Genomic DNA, 20,000 nt, shown 5'->3' on the forward strand with positions numbered 1-20,000 from the left:
TGCTCTGACATGCAAGGACTGTGTGTACACAAAGGTTTAGGCAAATGTTTTCTTTTCACATACACACACACACACACACACACACACACACACACACACACACACACACACACACACACACACACACAGACAGACACACATTCATTTTCAAATGCTAGGAAACATGTCTGGCTGCTGGTTTTAATGTTGTAAACCCCCACCACAGGTTCTGTCCATCAATGAGGAGGGCCAGAAGAGGTGTGAGGAGAACACGAACATATTTGGCAGACCGATCTCGTGAGTAGGCCAGACTTTGTGTCCAGATGTGCTGTCCACCATTACCAAAGCCCATCATGTGTAAAGTCACCCATTATGCTTGCACCTTCAAAAAGTAAGACACCTTGTGTTGATTCTCCTGTTCTGACAAGCATATGACTTAGGCTACTATATATTCTTATGCAACACGTAAAGCAGTTACTACACACACACTGTTTCTCTGTCAATTCAGTTGTAAAATATGGATGAAATATATGTTTTAGAAAATAGTACATCTGTGTGAAAATGTAAGCAGAAATTCCTGGAAAAATATATATGGAAAAACAGTGAATCTTAAAAATCACATCACAGATGGCCTTACCATCTTGGTTGCCTCACCTGTTGGTGGTTGTCTCACCTGTTGGAGGTTGCCTCACCTGTTGGTGGTTGCCTCACCTGTTGGAGGTTGCCTCACCTGTTGGTGATTGCCTCACCTGTTGGAGGTTGCCTCACCTGTTGGTGGTTGCCTCACCTGTTGGAGGTTGCCTCACCTGTGCAGGTCGTGGACGTGCCTGGTGGACCTGGAGGGCCTGAACATGCGCCACCTGTGGCGTCCGGGCGTGAAGACGCTGCTGCGCATCATCGAGGTGGTGGAGGCCAACTACCCTGAGACGCTGGGCAGGCTGCTGATCGTCCGGGCGCCGCGCGTCTTCCCCGTCCTCTGGACACTGGTCCGTACCTGGGAGGGGCAGATAGGGGCAGATAGGAGGGGCAGATAGGGGCAGATAGGGGCAGGAGCAGGGAGGGGCAGATAGGAGGGGCAGATAGGAGGGGCAGGGAGGGGCAGATAGGAGGGGCAAATAGGAGGGGCAGCAGGAAATGGATGTATACCATTATTGAAATGAATTAAAACACATAAAAAATGTAATACTGACTGATATATTAATATTGACCTCATAGCATCTGACCATTGAAGTTACTTACACCACTTAAAAACACTTTCAATAAATTGATTCAATTACAAAAAGGCTTGAGATGAAGGTGGCAGTTGTGCCAGTAGAAATGTGTTAGAATTTAAGTTCACATTTCCATTAATTGCATTTATTCGTTATACCGCAATTGCCTCTCTGTCATATTTAAATTGGGATTACTTTTTACAAATAGTGAAAGGAGTATTTAAATAAGAGCAAAAAAATCCAAACAAGCACCCTCTATCTCCTCACAGGTGAGTCCGTTCATCAACGAGAACACGCGTCAGAAGTTCCTGGTCTACAGTGGGAATAACTACCAGGGCCCCGGCGGACTGGTGGACTACATCGACCAGGAGATCATCCCCGACTTCCTGGGCGGAGACTGCCTGGTAGGGAAGAATCTCACTGGTGCTTTTTACAGTTCAGTAGAGAAGTACAAAATCCTATGGGGTTCCAATAGAGATAATATTTTGTAACCAAAATCCTATAGGAATCCAACAGGATTTTTGTTTTACTTGAGGTTGAATTGAATATTTAGAATAAGAGTTATCAGGAAAGTTAGCAGTTGTATAATGTAAATACCACAAGGAATTAAAGAATTCTCATTTTTGCATTGCTATTTATAGGACATCAACTCTATTTTGTAAATTATTTATTGGTCTTTTATTCAGGGGGGGAAAAGGGGCTAAACACAAAGATGTAGGCTAACTCACTGCCCACATCACCAGCTTCTCAGTGTGCACATGAACCAGCAGGTGGGGCCAGAGGCCATTATGTTCAGGAATGTTCAGTAAAGCACCAACATTCCCACAGTCTGTCCAGTGGAAACATTGCAACATTTAATATTATTAAAAACAAAACACTATGTAACCATGTTGCCTGCATCTCAACAGAGAGCATCTCTCAAGTCCTGCCATGTATTTCATTCTGCCTGTGCATTCAACTCAGAGTTTTGTATGTTAAGTGTAATAAGCATTAATAAATGAGTTTTGTATGTAATATATTCTTTAGAACACAGCTGATCAACCATCTGCTTTTCACTTTTGAATGAACTTCTAGTAGTTGCGGAGTGATATGAAAGACCTGAATTAGAAGCACAAACTCTGTTGCCATTGGCAGCGGTCATTATTTTTTTTCAGAGGTCCTTTAGTCGAAAGTAATGACTGCTATAACTTTGGGAAATCCCATTCAAGTCAATGGAGCGTTCTATATGCATTGGGAAGAGCCGTGTAATAAGCATGGATAAATGTCAGTTTTGTTGTTGCAGTGCCATGTATCCGAGGGGGGTCAGGTGCCGAAGTCCTACTACCAAACCGAGGAGGACTTGGACAACCCCGACCACATACGCCTGTGGGCCGACACCATCTACCAATCAGCACAAGTCTTTAAAGGGGCACCACATGAGGTCATTATCCCCAATCACCAATCAGAGTCATTCTAACTGATTTTGAAGAGGAGTGCGGATGGTGATCGTTATCCATGGTGGCATGCACAAAATAATCAGGCTGTTCCTTTAGAAGTGCCCATATTGGTTGATTCTCATTACAAAGGAACCGAAGGAGAGTTTTAAACTTCTTTTCTCAGGACTCTAGAGATACGTTGATTAATGACAATGTATCAATCAATGTCAATATATCAGTCAATGGAACTTTTCTCATGTAAGAATCGTTAAGTCATGTTTGTTAAGTGTGTTTAAAAATGCTTAAAAGTACTCAAAATGTTCTGCTAACTGTTCTATGCTCTTTGTAATGGTAACGGATGACTGGATGATGTTTCAGATCATGATTGAGATTGTGGAGGGCTCATCAGTGATCACGTGGGACTTTGACATCCTGAAGGGGGACGTGGTCTTCAACATCTTCCACTCCAAAAGGACCCCTCAGCCGGTGAAGAGAGAGACGTCCGGATCGGCGCCTGTCGTAAATAACATGCAGTTGATTGACAGGAGCTGGACACTGGGGGTGGACTACAGCATGGTGGAGTCTCCGCTCACCTGCCGCGAGGGAGAGAGCATCCAGGTGAATACACTCACGCACACCTACACAAACACACAGAGGCACACCCACACACACACACAAACACACACAGACATATACATACACACAAACACCACATATATCACAAAACAGACACACACACACACACAAGCATATCCTTCTCTCTCTCTCTCTCTTTCTCACTCTCTCTGTCTCTCTCTATCTCTCTTGCCTTGCCAAAACAATCATACAGAAGAATGCATAGAACAAGATATGTAAGAATATAATATGATGTATGATATAATATGATATGAGGCATCTCTCGGTAACACTTTACTTGACAGTATCGACATAAGAGTGACATGACACTGTCATGACACATGAACCCTAACCTTAATCATAAAACCTAACTCTAACTCTAACCCTAAACCTAATCCTAACTTTTTATGACAAAAACCGAATGTCACTTAATAACAGAAGCGTTAGGTCATAAACGTTTATGACTTGTTTATGACATGTTCATGACAGTGTCATGTCACTTTTATGTTGATACTGTCAAGTAAAGTGTAACCCATCTCTCTCTCTTTCTTTCTTTCTCTCTCTCCCTCTCTCTCTCTCAGGGGTCTCACATCACCCGGTGGCCCGGTATCTACATCCTGCAGTGGAAGGCCACAGGCCACGCCCCCAGCTCTGGCCCCTCCCTCTCTCGGGTGGACGACGTGCTGGCCTCTCTGCAGGGCTCCACACCCAGGTGTAAGGTCCTGTACTACACCGAGGTGCTCGCCTCAAATGACTTCAGGTGAGAGAGAGAGAGAGAGAGATCACATGACATTTAGGAGAGAGACAATGGCCTTGCTGAAGGAAGCCTTTGGTTTCAGGTCTCTAGTTTCATCAAAGCAGTTTAATTGCAGACCATGTGTGTGTGTGTGTGATTTTGTATTTCTGTGTAATGTGTGTTTGTGTGTGTGGGTGTGTGTTTATGTGTAATGTATGTGTGTGTGTGTTTCTATGTAATGTGTGTTTATGAATTTCTGTGTAATTTGTGTTTGTGTGTTTTTGTGTGTGTGCACGCGCGTGTGTGTGTTTCAGAGGCTCCATGAGCAGTTTGGAGTCGTGCCACAGCAGATTCTCACAGCTCAGTGTCGGCACTACCTCCTCCAACCAATCACAGGGAAGCTCACTCATATCCAGATAATCACACACACACACAGTAATACACATGCACTCACACATCCAGTCACACACACACATGCATGCACACAAAGTCACACACACACAATTACATGCATATATGTCCTTGTGTACACACAGAAATAGACATACGATTACTCAATGCAACACACAAAGACAACATGATGTGCGTACGATCCACATACAATCTAATGCAATCAACATACATGTTAACTGCATGTTCACATACATACATATACATACATACATCACACACACACACACGCATGCACACACACTCACACACACACACAGACACAGACACACACACACACACACAAGCAAGCACCACACACTCAGACATGTCTCAACCTTAAGGGCTAAATGTCACTTTATGTGATGTCCAGGGATTGTACGAACAAATGTTCACAAGGATTAACACACCAGAGATTTAGGAGCAAAAACTGAAAGAAGTCCACACATATATATCTTACCTCATCTTCTGCAGCAAATGCATCTTCTAGCTGCACAGTCGTGGAAGGGTGATGTGAATCAGTCTTGTTTTTCTAAACATGCGGCATAACTTTAGCATCTGTCATTTGCCACTGACAATAATTTGCACTTAAACCAGAAGAGGAAACATGATGAACCTACTGTAGCCCTCAATACATAACAGGACTAGCTTGTTTGCTGGTTGGTGGTAGACCACTATAAAAAAGACCCAACCTCCATTCCTGACGCAGACTCCAGAGACAGACTACATGACAAATGGCTCACAACTGCAACAGGGATTCTATGGAATTCCTTTTTTAAGAAAAGGTGATCTATGTTGGTTATGGTGATCATATTTTTGTTGTTTTGTTTTTGTAATGTGGTGATCGGGAACTACACCCAGATAGCGAAATCAGATTCATATCAGGGGGGTTTGTTTGCCGGTGACATACCACTTCTGGTCCACTGTTGGACTGCTTGCAAAGTTACAGATTGTATCATGCAAAGTGTAACCGAGGTCGTAATTCGTCCGCCACTCACGGCCCTCGAACCCGCCACCTCAACACACACCGGCTTGAGAGTTGAACGCTCTAACCACTGAGCTAAAAGCCCAGGCTTCCAACTCAGCGGTTAGAAGCGTTCTTAAGGTTAGGGGTGTGAGGATTTACACGCGCAACTAGCACTTGGCTAATGGCAGTTTGCTTCCGTTACAAAAGTCTCCACTGCGTCCCAAAGTGTGGTGTTGTAAGTAAGTAGGCCTAGCTCATGCATGTGAGACACTGCTGTGTCTTTAGGTCAGGCGTCAAATATCAAGCTGTAAACTCACAGTACCTCACAGAACTGCCACCGCTACACGCTAGGCTATCTGTAAATCATTCTAAATATGTTTATAAATGTTTGTAAGCTGTTACAAGGCATTATGAATGCTTTATAAGCCTTTACAAATTTGTTTGCAGAGGAATACTTCTTGTGTTCAGAAAGTAAAAGTCCTGACGATAGTTGATCCAACCATTTAGTAAACCAAGTAGGTTATAGCTAATTAGTGTTAAGTGCACAGGAAGAAGGAATACATGGCTGAACGTTTACTTTCTGAACCTGGGATGTATGTTTGTAATGTGCTATGAATACTAGATTTACGTAAAGTGTTACCAAATACATCTTAAACCATGTTTGGAAACATTTTTACTAATTGTACAGACCTTGGGTCCCATAGAAATGGCAGTGTGTACACCTTGTTTAGGAGTTTGCAGTTAAAAACTCATTGCCTGTCTTAGCTTTTCAGCAAAACCATGTACTGTTTTCAGCGTCCTTCCCAGCCTTGTTTGTTGACACATTGGCTAAGGTCATGTTTTCTCTTTACAGCTCAATAAGCACAGCATACTTAGAAGATGTAGCCTTAAGAACCCAGAGAATGTAAAATGCTAGGTCCTTCTCTCCACAGTAGAAACAGAAAGAAATGTATACCTAAGCATGGAACTGCAAAAGTGCAGGTTCAAACAGCATGATAAATGATTGCTCTACGTAGCCTAGCAACAGCCTGTGGACAGAGCTGGAACTAGGATTCAGAAAAGTAGCCTAGCCTACTGCCAGATAATTGGTAGAGATGCTCTATCTTTGGTGTCAATCAACGGGTTCGGTTTATTATCATAGTTTGAGGCCAAGTATGTGAAACTACAGTACTATGTGTAACCACTTGGCTGAGAAAAATAGTCTTGGGTAGCAGTCAGTTGCTCACTGAAATCACTTGGCTAATGGCACTGGATAAGTGAAAGAAATGCTCTGAAACAGTAGCTTGTTCAGGCCTAAAGGGTGAATCCACCAAAATCCCACCACATCCAGCATATATGGAGCACATTGGAGGTACTTTCTGATCCTAAACTTCTTCTCTGTCCACAGGGAACTGTGTCAAACCTTCAGGGAATGAAAGCCATACGCTAGAATCTAGATAGTCCAGTGCAGTATGTATGTACATACCTACACCTATAATACTCAATGAATCAAATCAAATCAAAACTACAAAGTCTGACTGAATTGCAAAGAAAGCACTTGAGAACAATATCATTAAACCTAAAGGGCTATTAATTGCATTTTAAAAGCAATACTGACGACAGCTCCATAGGGGCAGCGATAGTGTAGTGGTTAAAGAGCTGGGCTAGCATGCTAGTAGCCTGAAAAGTTGTGGGTTCAATTCCCGGCTTCCATTGTTGTGCCCCTTGCCTTGACCAAGGCAAGGCAATTAACCCCAAGATGCTGCGGGGACATTTGCCCTTGTAATATAATTGATATATGTGTCGCTTAAAAAACGTGAAATGTAGTGTATGTTCTGCTTACCCTTAGTACTGTATGCTACACACATACTAAGGTAACCTCAAATAGCTCTGACCACCTGACTGACTAAGTATTGTGCTAGTCCTACCCCACCTCAAATGAGATGATAAAGGGCGCCAGTGGTCATCTCTTTTGAGGTGGGGTAGCACTAGTACAATACTTGTCTGCCTTTGATTGAGATCCAAATTAAGAGGTCAAATGCAAAGTTGAGTCTGAAGTGATTGAAACTGAGTATTTTCATGTACAGTAGTGCGGCTATGGTGTCTAGCATTAGCTTTCTGGCACTAGGGATCTAACTTACTTGACTAAAAAACAAAACACATCAAAATTGACAAGAGGGCTCAACAAAAAAAAGCACATTTGACAGCAACTCTACCTACAAGGAAGGTTATTTAACCTTTGTGAAAGGGGTTGTGGAGCTTTTCTTCTCTGTTCTGAAGGAGTAGTGACTTTCAGCAGAGTTGTTACCAATAGGCGGTAAACAACAGTCTAGAATGACAGTGTGAATGTTTCAAGAATGTTTTTTTTTTTTTTTTGCACCACCTGCACACTGATGTACAGCAAGACACCATTCTGGTGTAAAATGTGACTAAATTATAACATCACATTTGATTTTAAAAAATCTAGATGTACTGTATGCTTTTCCATAACACATTAAAATCTATTACCATGTGCTTGTGTCTGTTCTTTCCCTTTTTGTTGACAAACAATTTCATCACATGGACATCTTAAAAACATTTCAAACATTTTATTAGTTTCGCAACCAACAAATAAAAGAAGAACAGAACAGAACGTTTCACAAATATGTTACAAATATTACATTCAGCTTGAGGGAGAAAGAGAATAGGTCTCTGTCTCTCTCTCTCTCCTTTAAGTACTGCACACTTTGCAGAACTAATTCCGGTCACAGCTGTGGGCTTTGGCCTGCATGAAGCCACACACACACACCCTCGGCCACCCTAGGTGAAGCCACACACACACACACACACACACACACACACACACACACGGCCACCCTAGGCCTCACCCTCGGCCACACCCTCACCCTCGGCCACACCCTCACCCTCACCCTCACCCTCACCCTCGGCCACACTCTCACCCTCGGCCACAGTGGCGCCCCCTCCCTCCTGGGGTTTCGGCTGCTGCTTGAGGTACTGGTTCTGCATGGCTGACCAGTGGTTCCAGTTCTTCTCGTGGGGGAAGGCCTTGGACATCAGGAGCCCGGCCTCCACCGTGGGCTCGTAGAACGGCGTGTAGCCCACGCACGCCGCCACCTCCTCCCCGCACACCTCCGCGTACCGCGGGGCAGAGAAGAGGGAGGCGCGACTTGCCGGGAGCAGGTAGCGCCTCTGGACACAACCTAGCTCCACCAGCGTCTGGGACACGGGGAGGGAGGAGAGAGCTATTAGTACTGTTACCGTGGCGACAAGATGGTGCTGGATGAGCCCTGCGTGCGTGCGTGTCACCTGCATGAAGTCAATGACTGCGACTGGCTGCAGCGCGCGTCTGTAGTGGTGGATGAGCTCTGTGAGTGAGTGTGTGTGTGTGTGTGTGTGTCTCACCAGCATGAAGTCAGTGACTACGACTGGCTGGAGCATGTGCGTGTAGTGGTGGATGAGCTCTGTGTGTGTGTGTGTGTGTGTGTGTGTGTGTGTGTGTGTGTGTCTCACCTGCATGAGGTCAATGACGGTGACAGGCTGCAGCACGCGTGTGTAGTGCTGGATTGTGTGTGTGTGTGTGTGTGTGTGTGTGGTATCTCACCTGCATGAGGTCGATGACGGTGACGGGCTGCAGCACGCGCGTGTAGTGCTGGATGAGCTGGGGCTCGGTGATGCCGGGCCGGCTCATGACGTGGTGCAGTAGCCCCTCCAGCAGGCCCTTACACACCGAGCGGTTCACCGAGCCGTCCACCGCACGCCACGGGCGACTCAGGAAGCTGATGTGGTCAATGGACCTGATGGAGGGAGGAGAGAGAGAGAGAGAGAGAGAGGGATTAGATGAGAGAGAAAGAGGGAGAGAGAGAGAGCGGTAGATGGGGAGAGAGTGAGGGAGGGAAAGACAGTGTGAGGGAGGAGAGAGGGATAGAGTTAGGAAGTAAATGAGAGAGAAAGAGAGAGAGAGAGAAAAGAATAAGAGAAAGAATAGAGTGAAAGGAGGACAAGGGCAGAGGGAAGATGATGAAAGAGTAATTAGAGTGGAATTAAAGAGTAATACTGTATTAGAGTGGAATTAAAGAGTAATATTATATTAGAGTGGAATTAAAGAGTAATATTATATTAGTATTAGAGTGGAATTAAAGAGTAATACTGTATTATACTTGGGGAACTGTCATCAAAGTCAACGTCATTATCCCGAAGAGGGGAAATTCAGGTGGTCAAGGCGTAGAGATACACACATTAAACATATAGGAAACATACAGATACACCCCCCCACACACACACACATACAAAAAATTCCCAAATATAAATAAGCCTAAAAATTCCCCAGTCATCTGACCAACTGACAAACAAGGAGAACCAGGGACACTTACTGTTCATCTGAAGGGGACAGACAGCCAGCAGCATCTGGACACAAGACAAATAAACATACACAGAGTAAATTAACACGCACACGGAACAAATAAAAACACACAATATGAATAAATACACAAACACACACACAAAATAAGTAAGTACAAGTGTCATCATTATCATCATCATCATCACCTGCATACTGAAATGTCTATCTGATCGTCATACATGTTTGTCGAAAATAAAGGCAATCTCTCATCAAAATATCTGAATCACCTCGTTTAGAAAAGAAACTTAAATTGTTATAAATTGATGTTTGAATGTTGCAAGATATGCAAAATAAAACAATCAAACTAAGCAACAATACACTCCACACAAACACACACCTTCAAGCTCGGTCTGTTGTTTGTCGCCGACGCTCGTTGATGATGCACCATCCGTAGTTCCCACCTCCGCCGCCTTCTCCTGCTCACCACCTCCTTCCCTTTTCCCAGCATCCTCCAGCATCTCCGTTTCCATAGAGACGCCAGCGCTCGCCTCCATCCCTAGGGCCTTCAACCAGCTGATCTTCACCCCCGTCTCTTTTGCCATCCTCTTCCTCGGTGGCGGACCTACTTTCTCCTCCTCTGCTTTCCTGCTCCTCCTCTCTCCCCCGCTACCCTCCCCAAGCGCCTCCTCCATCTCCTTCCCGCCTGCTCCTCCTCCACCCTTCTCCTTCTCCTTCACCAGCTGCTCCTCTGCCCCTACTGCTCCTCCTCCATCTCCATCCTTCTCCTTCACCAGCGGCTCCTCTGCCCCTACTCCTCCTCCTCCTCCTCCATCCTTCTCATTCACCAGCGGCTCCTCTGCCCCTACTCCTCCTCCTCCTCCTCCATCCTTCTCATTCACCAGCGGCTCCTCTGCCCCTACTCCTCCTCCTCCTCCTCCATCCTTCTCATTCACCAGCGGCTCCTCTGCCCCTACTCCTCCTCCTCCTCCATCCTTCTCCTTCACCAGCGGCTCCTCTGCCCCTACTCCTCCTCCTCCTCCTCCTCCATCCTTCTCATTCACCAGCGGCTCCTCTGCCCCTACTCCTCCTCCATCTTCATCTCCATCCTTCTCCTTCTCCTGCTCCTCTTCCTGCTCCTCCAGGGCCCTCTTGCGGAGGAGGTGTCGCTGGTGCTGCTTCTGCTCCTTCTCCCAGAGGCTGGCTCCTTGTCCTTTCGATCTGCGCTGCTGCTGGGCGCCACTGGCAGGGGCCCAGGGTTTCCCAGAGGCGTGGAGGCCCCGTGGGCGGGGGCCTGGCGGGCTGGGGCAGCACGCACACCGAGTGCAGCAGCCAGGGGCGCGCCAGACGCCGCGACACCAGGCGCACCGCACATCCACCCGCCTCCACCAGCTCCTGCAGTGACACCAGGTCCTAGCGGGGCGGGGGGGGGGTAAAAAGAGGTAAGGAGGGAGGAGAGATAGAGAGGGGAATGGGAGGTCTGCACCCCCCACCCTCACCTCTATGTACACCTGTAGCCCCCCCCTCATCTCTAAGTACTGCTGTAGTCCCCCTCCTCACCTCTAAGTACTGCTGTAGTCCCCCTCCTCACCTCTAGGTACTGCTGTAGTGCTGTAGTCCCCCTCCTCACCTCTAGGTACTGCTGTAGTGCTGTAGTCCCCCTCCTCACCTCTAAGTACTGCTGTAGTCCCCCTCCTCACCTCTAAGTACTGCTGTAGTGCTGTAGTCCCCCTCCTCACCTCTAGGTACTGCTGTAATGCTGTAGTCCCCCTCCTCACCTCTAGGTACTGCTGTAGTGCTGTAGTCCCCCTCCTCACCTCTAGGTACTGCTGTAGTCCTCCCTTGCGCTCCTCTTCCGGCTGCACCATGTGGCTGAAGTGGCTGAGCAGGTCTCGGCGGTCCACGCCGTAGCTCTGGGCCTCGTCCACGTACCACCACACCTCCAGGGCGGCGCTCACGTCGGCGGGGCCGTAGCCCAGCTCGGTCTCCAAGCGCCGGGACAGTGCCAGCGCGGCCGAGCCCTCCTTGCGGAACACACGGGTGAAGCGCTCAGGGACGTCACGCAAGCCTGACTTCAGGAAGCCCGACAGGATGGGCGAATCTGAGAAAGAGAGAGAGAGAGAGAGAGAGAGAGAGAGAGAGAGAGAGAGAGAGAGAGAGAGAGAGAGACAGAGAGTGAGAGAGAGAGAGAGAGAGAGAGAGAGGGAGGGAGAGAAAGATGGAGAAAGAGAGAAAAAGAGAAAAAAAGAGGGGAAGATATATATATATATATACAGAGAGAAAGAGAGTGGAACTTAAAGAGTTTCTGTCGCTTTCTTTGTTATGCCCTTGGGTGGGAGTGAGTGTGTGTGTGTGTGTGTGTATGTGTGCTCACCCCTCTCCTTGAAGAGTGTGTGTGCAGGCGTTTTCCGGAGCCGTACGTGGACGGTGCAGGCGTTGACCACTACGCTGTCCACGGAGGTGACCTTCAGCCTGCTGCTGAGGACGCCTGGCATGCAGTAGCCCCTCATCAGCAGGTAGTTAGTGTGGGAGGCCTGGGACGCCTTCACCTCAACCCTCTTCCTGTAGAGGACACACACACACACACCTTTATGTTTATAGTTCTTAGCAGACATTTTTGTCCAAAGCGACTTACAAGGACATCAATTTAAAAAAAAAAAAACATTGGGTGGTTTTATGTCACAGCAAGGTTTCCATTCACCTGAGGTGGAAAAGTCCACTAATGGGTGAGATCACCTGTGTTAAGTGCACAGGTACAACCAACGCATGGTGGGTCTTTTACTTTTTGAAGCCTGACTTTTCCACCTCTTCACTGACTTAAGTCAGTCAATGCTGTTTGGTCCCCCTTGGTCATGTTTGGTCCCCCTTGGTCATGTTTGGTCCCCCTTGGTCATGTTTGGTCACCTCACCTCAGTGGCAACGTCTGACCAGCTTCCTCCTCTTCATCCAGCTCATCCTCCTCCTCCACCTCTTTGGCCAGCCTACAAGGAGAGAGGGCACACCCATGAGCGTGTGTGTGTGTGTGTGTGTGTATATAAATATAAGTGTAGATATAAGGGGTTGTGTATACATATGTGTGTGTGTGTGTGTGTGTGTGTGTGTGTGTGTGTGTGTGAGCCTGTGGCCACTGCCCCAGCATTTTTACCTCTTGACCACCTCACTATCCAGCATGTTGCTGTCTACCACCACGATCTGCTCGGGAATGGACACGTCCACAGAGAGCAGGCCCAGCGTGATGAGGCTCATACAGGCCATGCAGGCGCCCCCTGGTGCGTCCAGCGGGAACAGCACCATGCCCTCCAGGTTCTCCGCCGACAACAGCGCGTCCAGCTGGCCAGGGGCTTCGGCAGGCGGCTGCTTAGGTGTCCCTGACCCCGACTCTGGCGCCGGGGTCAAGCTCGCCTCTCCTGGGGTCTCCGAGGGCGCCTTCTCCTGAGTGTCCGCAGGGGGGTCTAGAGAAATTCAGTTGAACTCTGTTAAATAATGTTTTTTTTTTTTTAATTTTTAATAATGCAGTTTTGCTGTTTTGTTCTGTTCTGTTCCATTCAGCTCATTCCATTCACTCGACTACTACTCTAAACACTACACTGTACTGACAGTTTTAATCTAAATAAAAATTCATCAAGTCAGTTCTGAGAGCAGTATGATAACTACAGACGAATAACAAGATAAATAGTATAGAAAATAGACAATAGAATATAATTAATAATAATAATAATAATAATAATAATAATAACAACAATAACAACAACAAATAATAATATAATAATATTAATTAATTAAAAATAAAATAATAATAAAAATAAACAATATTTATTTTAAAATATTTAATATATTATACTATTATAATTACACATAATATAATATGTTTCAGCATGGAAGCAAAACCTCCTCTGATCACCAGTCCTATATGTCAGAGGCTACAGACATGATGATGAATACACACAATATAAACATATTATTGGAGGGTTATAAAAATGATGTACAATGTAGTACATCCTTTCAATATGTGACATACACACATCACATATGTCATGGAATAATGGAAGTACTGTACATGACTGAAGGGTCACACATGGATCAGTATCATTGTCACATCACAGACAGATGTCCTACCAGTGCCTTCCGTCTCCACCTCCGTCTCCATCTCCGTCTCCATCTTTTTGTCCTTCTCCTCCTCCACTCTTTTCTTCACCTCCGCCACCTCCTCCACTCCGGCCCTCTCCTTCTCTTGCTCGCTCTCTTTGGGCTGCACGTAGATAGCGCTCGGCTGGTCCACCCCTCCGGCCTCGATTAGTTTCTCCAAGTGGTCATAGGCTTCAGTGAACATGGCGGCAGGGAAGCGCCATGTAAATACTCTAAAGGGGGGGGGGATAAGCATTCAATCAAATCCACACAGAGACACAATACTGTACTATATTTACTGAGTATAGTACATAAAATAATGTTAAACAATCTAAATGACTTTCGTCTGAAGTGAGATTTTCTTTTTCTAATTTGCTTTTAGAGTTTAGGGATGAACTGCTCTCAAACACAGACGTGGTCAGTGGACACTGATGGTTGTATAAGTGTTACTGATCAGAGACAGTTGATTGGCTATTGGCTTTTACTGCTGGCGGTTCTGAGATGTGATTCGTTAATGGTTGGTGAATGCAGTTTAATCAGAGACACGCGATTGGTTGGTGGGTTTTACAGAGATGCGTGATTGGTTGGTGGGTCTTACTTGTAGTAGCTCTGCGAGAGCTGATAGGACATGGGCATGATGGGGAGGGAGCGGTCCTTCTTCACACCGTAGCGCTGCTCGTTCCTGCGGCGGTTCACCAGGCCGTTCCGTTGGCACTTCAGGAACGCCTCGTACAGGACCTCGTGCTTGTACCGGCTGTACAGGTGGAATGTCTGAGGGAGAGGGAGAGAAAGACAAAGAGAGAGAGAGAGAGAGAGAGAGAGATAGAGCGAGAGAAAGAGAGAGAGAGAGAGACAGAGAGAGAAAGAAAGAAAGAAAGAAAGGAGTTTTATTTGAGTAAACATTATGCAAGAAAGATCCTTTAACAGATTTGAAAAGAAGAGATTTGAGAAACATATATAACAGAAAGTTAACTTCCGAAACACAATGTGTGTGTGTGTGTGTGTGTGTGCGTGTGTATTACCTGGAAAGACAGCCTGGTCTTCACTTGATGGTTAGACACCGCCAGTGTGCTCTGAATCAGGTTATTCAGGACAAGAGAATGGATGTCCTCTTCACTGCAAAATCACACATGCAAATTATCCACTGTGTACGTGCACATCTAAAATACTAATATGTCACACCTGTGGCTTTGGCAACAACAACTTTATTCATTCATACCAATAAAGCATCATTTGATGTGATCTGAATTTCACAAATACCCATGTACACAAACACACACACACACACACACACACACACACAGGCGTGTACCTTTTAAGCACATCCTTGGAGTCCGTGGGGCAGTCATCCCCAATGGCATACACCTTAAACCTGAGTGGGGTGAAAAGTTGATCACTTACAAACATGCCAAAACAGATAGAGAACAATGATTGTGGCACTTCTGCCAAAATAAAAATGGACTAAAAAAGGTCTGTGTCTGTGTGTTCACCTTTGGAAGAGCTCCTGCTTTGTGTCTGGGATTTCAATCCTGCACCCAGGTGCTTTGCTGAACTTCCTCCTTAACACTGCCACAAACTCCTTAAATTCCTCAGTGCACACCTGCAGCACACACACACACAGGAGACAATTGTAAAGAGCTGTACAACACATCAAGCCCAACCTGCGAGAAACACGCGCGCGCACACACACACACACACACACACACACACACACACACACGCACGCACACACCTGTGGGTTGTTATAGTCCCCCGTTCTGTTGTTGAACTCGGCCACGAGAAGTTTGTCCTGATACACCTCAGCCAGACAGATCCTACACACACACACACACACACACAAACAAACCCAAAATAAGCAAACAATTACATAACAAACAAATAGATTTTAAGTCACTTGGGGTAATGGTGCTTATGAATGTGTGTGTGTGTGTGTGTGTGTGTGTGTGACTGAGCTCACTTGAAGTTGAGGTAGGTCTGTGGGTTCTTCATGATGTAGCGTGCGCGTCTGCCCACTGCGTGAGAGGTCTTATCCAGAGATGCCTCAAACTCAGCGTGCAACAGATCCCTCACCACCTGCCATGGCACAAACGCCTTCTTGATCTACGAGAGAGAGAGAGAGAGAGATGATGAGACTGAATGACTCAAATAATGGTATGGACATAATTGTGTACATACACACAGATGCACGGGAGATACTCACAAACACACAGCTGTTGACTCCAGGCCACAGGCTTACACACACACACACACACCTTGCGGTTGAGGAAGTGGCAGGCCACTCTACAGAGCATGAGCAGACTGTCCTCCTGCTGACTCCAGGCCACGCGCTTACGGGTCATCCTCAGCAGCGCATCACGGTCCGTCTTGTCCAGGAACTGACGCACCATCGCTACGGAGACAGAGAGAGAAAGAAAGACAGAGAGAAAGAAAGAGAGAGAGAGAGAGAGACAGCCAGAAGACGTTTTGTAAGGAAAAAAAGCCAAAAGTAAAGTGATTGAGTGATTAAAGAAACAGAGAAAAGAGGGGGATGAAAACATGAAAAGGGATAGACAGATAGGGAGGAATACGGTGAGCGACAGGAAGTTCTATTTGTCAAATAATTTATAAGTCATATTTGCTACCGTGAGTGGCAATTACAGACACAGGAGCAGTTTCTCTCCACTTACCAGCTGACCAAAATCAATACTCACACAAATTATTGTTTGCACCACCCCACACACACACACACACACACACACACTCTAACAGCCGGGACCAAACGCCTTATGTTGATATTCTTGGTCAATAAAACCTGTTTCTGTTCTTTCACTTTGTTCTATCTTCTATCTGTTCTATTTTTCTTATCACGTTTCTATCTTTTTTCTTTTTTGCATTTGCATGTCTTCTGCCCTCACCCTCCTTTATTCTCTCCCTCCCTCCCTCTCTCTATCTCCCTCCCTCCCTCTCTCATCCCTTCATTCTCTATCTCTCTCCCTCCCTCTCTCACGTTGTCTCCTCTTCGCTCTTCTCTCCTCCATCTTGCGCCTCTCCTCCTCCTCCTCCTGTCTGTCCCTCTCTCTCCTCCTCCAGTTCCTCCTCTTCCTGCTCCTCTCCTCCTCCTCCTCACTCTCTCCTCTCTCCTCCCTGCGTGACCTCCTGGCGACCTCGTCCTCCACTCCTTCTGTCGTCTCTCCGTCTCCCTGGCTCCCATTCTCTCCATCTCCTGCCTCCTCTTCTTCTTCCTCCTCCTCCTCCTCCTCCTCCTCCTCCTCCTGCTCTTCCTCACTTCCTCCTTCCCACTCACGTTTTTTGGGCTTCTCCTTCTTCTCCTTCTTCTTCTTGGCGGTCTGTGGTTTGCGGACGCGCTTGCGCTTCTGCTGGCGCCCGCCGCGGTTCTGCTGCTTGCGGGTGTTGGGCTCCAGGGCCGTCTGCACCTCCTCCTCCACCACCTTGGGCAGCAGCAGCTTGGCGTGATTGGGGCTTCTCTTGTCACTCACTACGCAAGAGGAAGAGGAAGAGATTAGAATAGATTAAGATCAACAACACACACACACACACAGTTACGTTACGTTAGGCAGTCCATCGCAAGTGAAGATGACAATGCCTCTGATTGGGGAAGGGGAGGGGGGAGAAAGGGAGAGGGGGTGGTGGGGTTGGCTATCGTTTCTGTCTGAGGTGCCACTGTGTGTGGCAGTAGAGTCCTATTCTGGATCTGCATATGTAGCCGCAGGTGTGACATGTGAAGACTCAGAAGAGTCAGAAGATTGACGCGTCTGCATCGCATCACACACACACACAGATACAAACACACCTCTGGCAACCCAAACAACAAACCCTCAGACACACACAGACACACAAATACACACACACACACACAAACAACCAAACATACGCTCACGCACATATATGCATAGCGCTCTTACGCCCAACCACACGCACACGCACACGCGCACGCGCACACACACACACACACACACACACACACACACACACACACACACACACCTGCAATGACATTCTTGGAGAGCAGGTGTTTGTTCAGAAGGTTGCGTAACCTCACACTGGGGCTGGTTTGAAGGGTAATTGGAGTCTGGAAAACACAACACCAAACAGGGGAATAATTAACAATGAACACAAAAATGAATACCATGAGCGGTGATAACGGGGTCCAAGCAGGAAGAGCATTTGTGCATTTGGATCCTTGTTGCGTATTTAAAAACTGATTTTAATACTCTGCTTGAACCCTTTAAGAAGATTTGAACCCTCAATCTCTGGATTAAGAAAGGAATGTCTTACCTCTTAACTACCATGACTGATGTATGGGCGAGTGTGTACGGTATGTGTTTGGTCACAGTTTGTTCTAGACTCAGATCCTTTCCCGTCTTTTCGAGCCGATGTGTGTACCGGTATGTATGTCTGTGTGTGTGTGTGTGCAATATATATATGTGAGTGAGTGAGTTTGTGTGTGTGTGTGTGTGTGTGTGTGTGTGGACTCACATCCTTTGCGGTCTTGTCGATCAGATGACAGTTCCAGATCCAGTTCCTCTTCAAGTGGGCGTAAAACTCAGAGTCCAGACCACCCGCCCCGAGACCGTCACCAGGGGTAACGCCATCGTCTACGACGTGACTGCTCCGACTGTAGTGAAACAAGTGCACAAAAAAAAAAAAAAAAAAAAAAAAAAAAATCACACATAGCGAACAAAGATACCAACAAAATTGTCATACATGATTGATTGAATGTGTGTGTGTATGTGTGTGTGTGTGTGTGTGTACTAACGGAAGTGTATGGCGAATCCGTGGGTATTTGTGCGGGTCTGGCTTCTCTCTCTCCACTCCGTTCTCCCCCTCCGTAGCGTGGAGACGAATCAGACCTAAAGGAAGAAAAGTAAGTGTAAGCGTAAGGAAACTAGAACTTAAATATTTTTAAATATATTAAATAAATATATTAAAATATATGAAATAAATATTTTTAAATATATGAAATAAATATTTTTAAATATATTAAATAAATATATTAAAATATATGAAATAAATATTTTTAAATATATTAAATAAATATTTTTAAATATATTAAATAAATATTTTTAAATATATTAAATACATATTTTTAAATATATTAAATAAATATATTAAAATATATGAAATAAATATTTTTAAATATATTAAATAAATATATTTAAATATATTAAATAAATATATTTAAATATATTAAATAAATATTTGTAAACACTGCACGGGGTGGTGGTGATGGTGGTTGTTACCTAGTGGTGTGTTGAGGCACACGCACAGCAGGTCGAACCAATAGCTGTCCACGTCCTGCGCGGCGAGGAAGTGGTAGCGGCGACGCTCGAAGGGCCGAGGACTCTTCGCCAGGTTATAGTGGGGCTCGCACGTGGTGGTGTCGGTGATGGTGGCGTAACGCTTCATGTACACAAACATCTGAAACAACAACAACAACAACAACAACAATTAAGGCAACTTGCAGAAATATATATAGCTGTACATATTTGTTTCAAAAACAGTGGCAATATATCTCAAGGTCTACATTTTCTTTCTTTGTCCTAGTTTCAATAAATATATTTCCAAAGTGATTAAAATGGCAAAATATGTAACATTTGGACTTGCAGAATAAAAAACACAGTCTGAAAAAACAAAGCTGGTGCATTGACTTGTGACTGACTTGGGGTCAGTGATTACAACTTAAAGTTTAAAACAATTCGCAGCAGCACCTGATCTTTCTCCTGAAACTTCTCCATGGGGCCGAACTGCATCAGGCCCATGCTGCAGAGTCGATCTAAACTCTCATAGAAGCTGAACACATACTTCCTGTAGACAAAAAGGACAAAACACAGAACACTAATTTATTATACATGTACCGCACCAAGAATGACCTCAGTTACATACAACTGGCAGCTATAGAACGGTATGGTATATATCGGCCAAATTGTTATTTCGAACATCGGTATCGGTGAAATTTCGATTTCAAATGGTGCATCCCGATAGCAGACACAGCAAGAGCCACACAAGCAGGCCGATGCTTTATTAATCCAAAGGCACTTTAAGCTCAGACTCAAGTCACTTGCATGTAGGGATGAGGTATTGGAGAGAAGATGTACAATCCTTGAGGAGGGAGAGTGAGTGGGGGTGGTGGTAGCGTATTGGCTAAGCAGCTGGGTTAGCATGCAGTAGCCTAAACAGTTGTGGGTTCAATACCCGGCTTCCACCATTG

General features: G+C 45.8%; 2 protein-coding genes across 6 annotated transcripts in view; one reads left to right on the forward strand and one right to left on the reverse strand.

Annotated features, from left to right (window-relative positions):
• The window catches only part of LOC125298632 (SEC14-like protein 5), a 25,697-nt gene extending 17,854 nt beyond the window's left edge, over window positions 1–7,843 (forward strand). For 3 of the 5 annotated variants that reach the window (XM_048249447.1, XM_048249448.1, XM_048249451.1), the window contains 8 exons: window positions 206–276; window positions 607–699; window positions 776–965; window positions 1,460–1,594; window positions 2,473–2,610; window positions 2,984–3,223; window positions 3,802–3,980; window positions 4,271–7,843. In XM_048249447.1, coding sequence (XP_048105404.1) covers window positions 206–276; window positions 607–699; window positions 776–965; window positions 1,460–1,594; window positions 2,473–2,610; window positions 2,984–3,223; window positions 3,802–3,980; window positions 4,271–4,376 — 1,152 coding nt within the window. In that variant the 3' untranslated portion in view covers window positions 4,377–7,843. The remainder of the gene's footprint in view (window positions 1–205; window positions 277–606; window positions 700–775; window positions 966–1,459; window positions 1,595–2,472; window positions 2,611–2,983; window positions 3,224–3,801; window positions 3,981–4,270) is intronic. The other 2 variants (XM_048249449.1, XM_048249450.1) reach the window with 1 other exon arrangement.
• Window positions 7,844–7,904: 61 nt separating this feature from the next.
• The window catches only part of LOC125298278 (general transcription factor 3C polypeptide 1), a 25,243-nt gene continuing 13,147 nt past the window's right edge, over window positions 7,905–20,000 (reverse strand). Inside the window, exons 20-43 of the mRNA XM_048248982.1 lie at window positions 19,501–19,597; window positions 19,033–19,210; window positions 18,549–18,642; window positions 18,269–18,407; window positions 17,777–17,861; window positions 17,076–17,267; window positions 16,045–16,181; window positions 15,750–15,892; window positions 15,525–15,606; window positions 15,283–15,392; window positions 15,105–15,164; window positions 14,815–14,908; window positions 14,391–14,563; window positions 13,784–14,025; window positions 12,813–13,119; window positions 12,577–12,648; window positions 12,042–12,229; window positions 11,485–11,768; window positions 10,947–11,080; window positions 10,761–10,909; window positions 10,068–10,709; window positions 9,702–9,735; window positions 8,933–9,125; window positions 7,905–8,547 (exon numbers count right to left, since the gene is read on the reverse strand). Of these exons, the coding sequence (XP_048104939.1) occupies window positions 8,188–8,547; window positions 8,933–9,125; window positions 9,702–9,735; window positions 10,068–10,709; window positions 10,761–10,909; window positions 10,947–11,080; window positions 11,485–11,768; window positions 12,042–12,229; window positions 12,577–12,648; window positions 12,813–13,119; window positions 13,784–14,025; window positions 14,391–14,563; window positions 14,815–14,908; window positions 15,105–15,164; window positions 15,283–15,392; window positions 15,525–15,606; window positions 15,750–15,892; window positions 16,045–16,181; window positions 17,076–17,267; window positions 17,777–17,861; window positions 18,269–18,407; window positions 18,549–18,642; window positions 19,033–19,210; window positions 19,501–19,597 (4,189 nt within the window). The 3' untranslated portion in view covers window positions 7,905–8,187. The remainder of the gene's footprint in view (window positions 8,548–8,932; window positions 9,126–9,701; window positions 9,736–10,067; window positions 10,710–10,760; window positions 10,910–10,946; window positions 11,081–11,484; window positions 11,769–12,041; window positions 12,230–12,576; window positions 12,649–12,812; window positions 13,120–13,783; window positions 14,026–14,390; window positions 14,564–14,814; window positions 14,909–15,104; window positions 15,165–15,282; window positions 15,393–15,524; window positions 15,607–15,749; window positions 15,893–16,044; window positions 16,182–17,075; window positions 17,268–17,776; window positions 17,862–18,268; window positions 18,408–18,548; window positions 18,643–19,032; window positions 19,211–19,500; window positions 19,598–20,000) is intronic.

This window comes from Alosa alosa, chromosome 7, assembly GCF_017589495.1.
Source record: "Alosa alosa isolate M-15738 ecotype Scorff River chromosome 7, AALO_Geno_1.1, whole genome shotgun sequence".
Lineage (NCBI taxonomy): Eukaryota > Metazoa > Chordata > Actinopteri > Clupeiformes > Clupeidae > Alosa > Alosa alosa.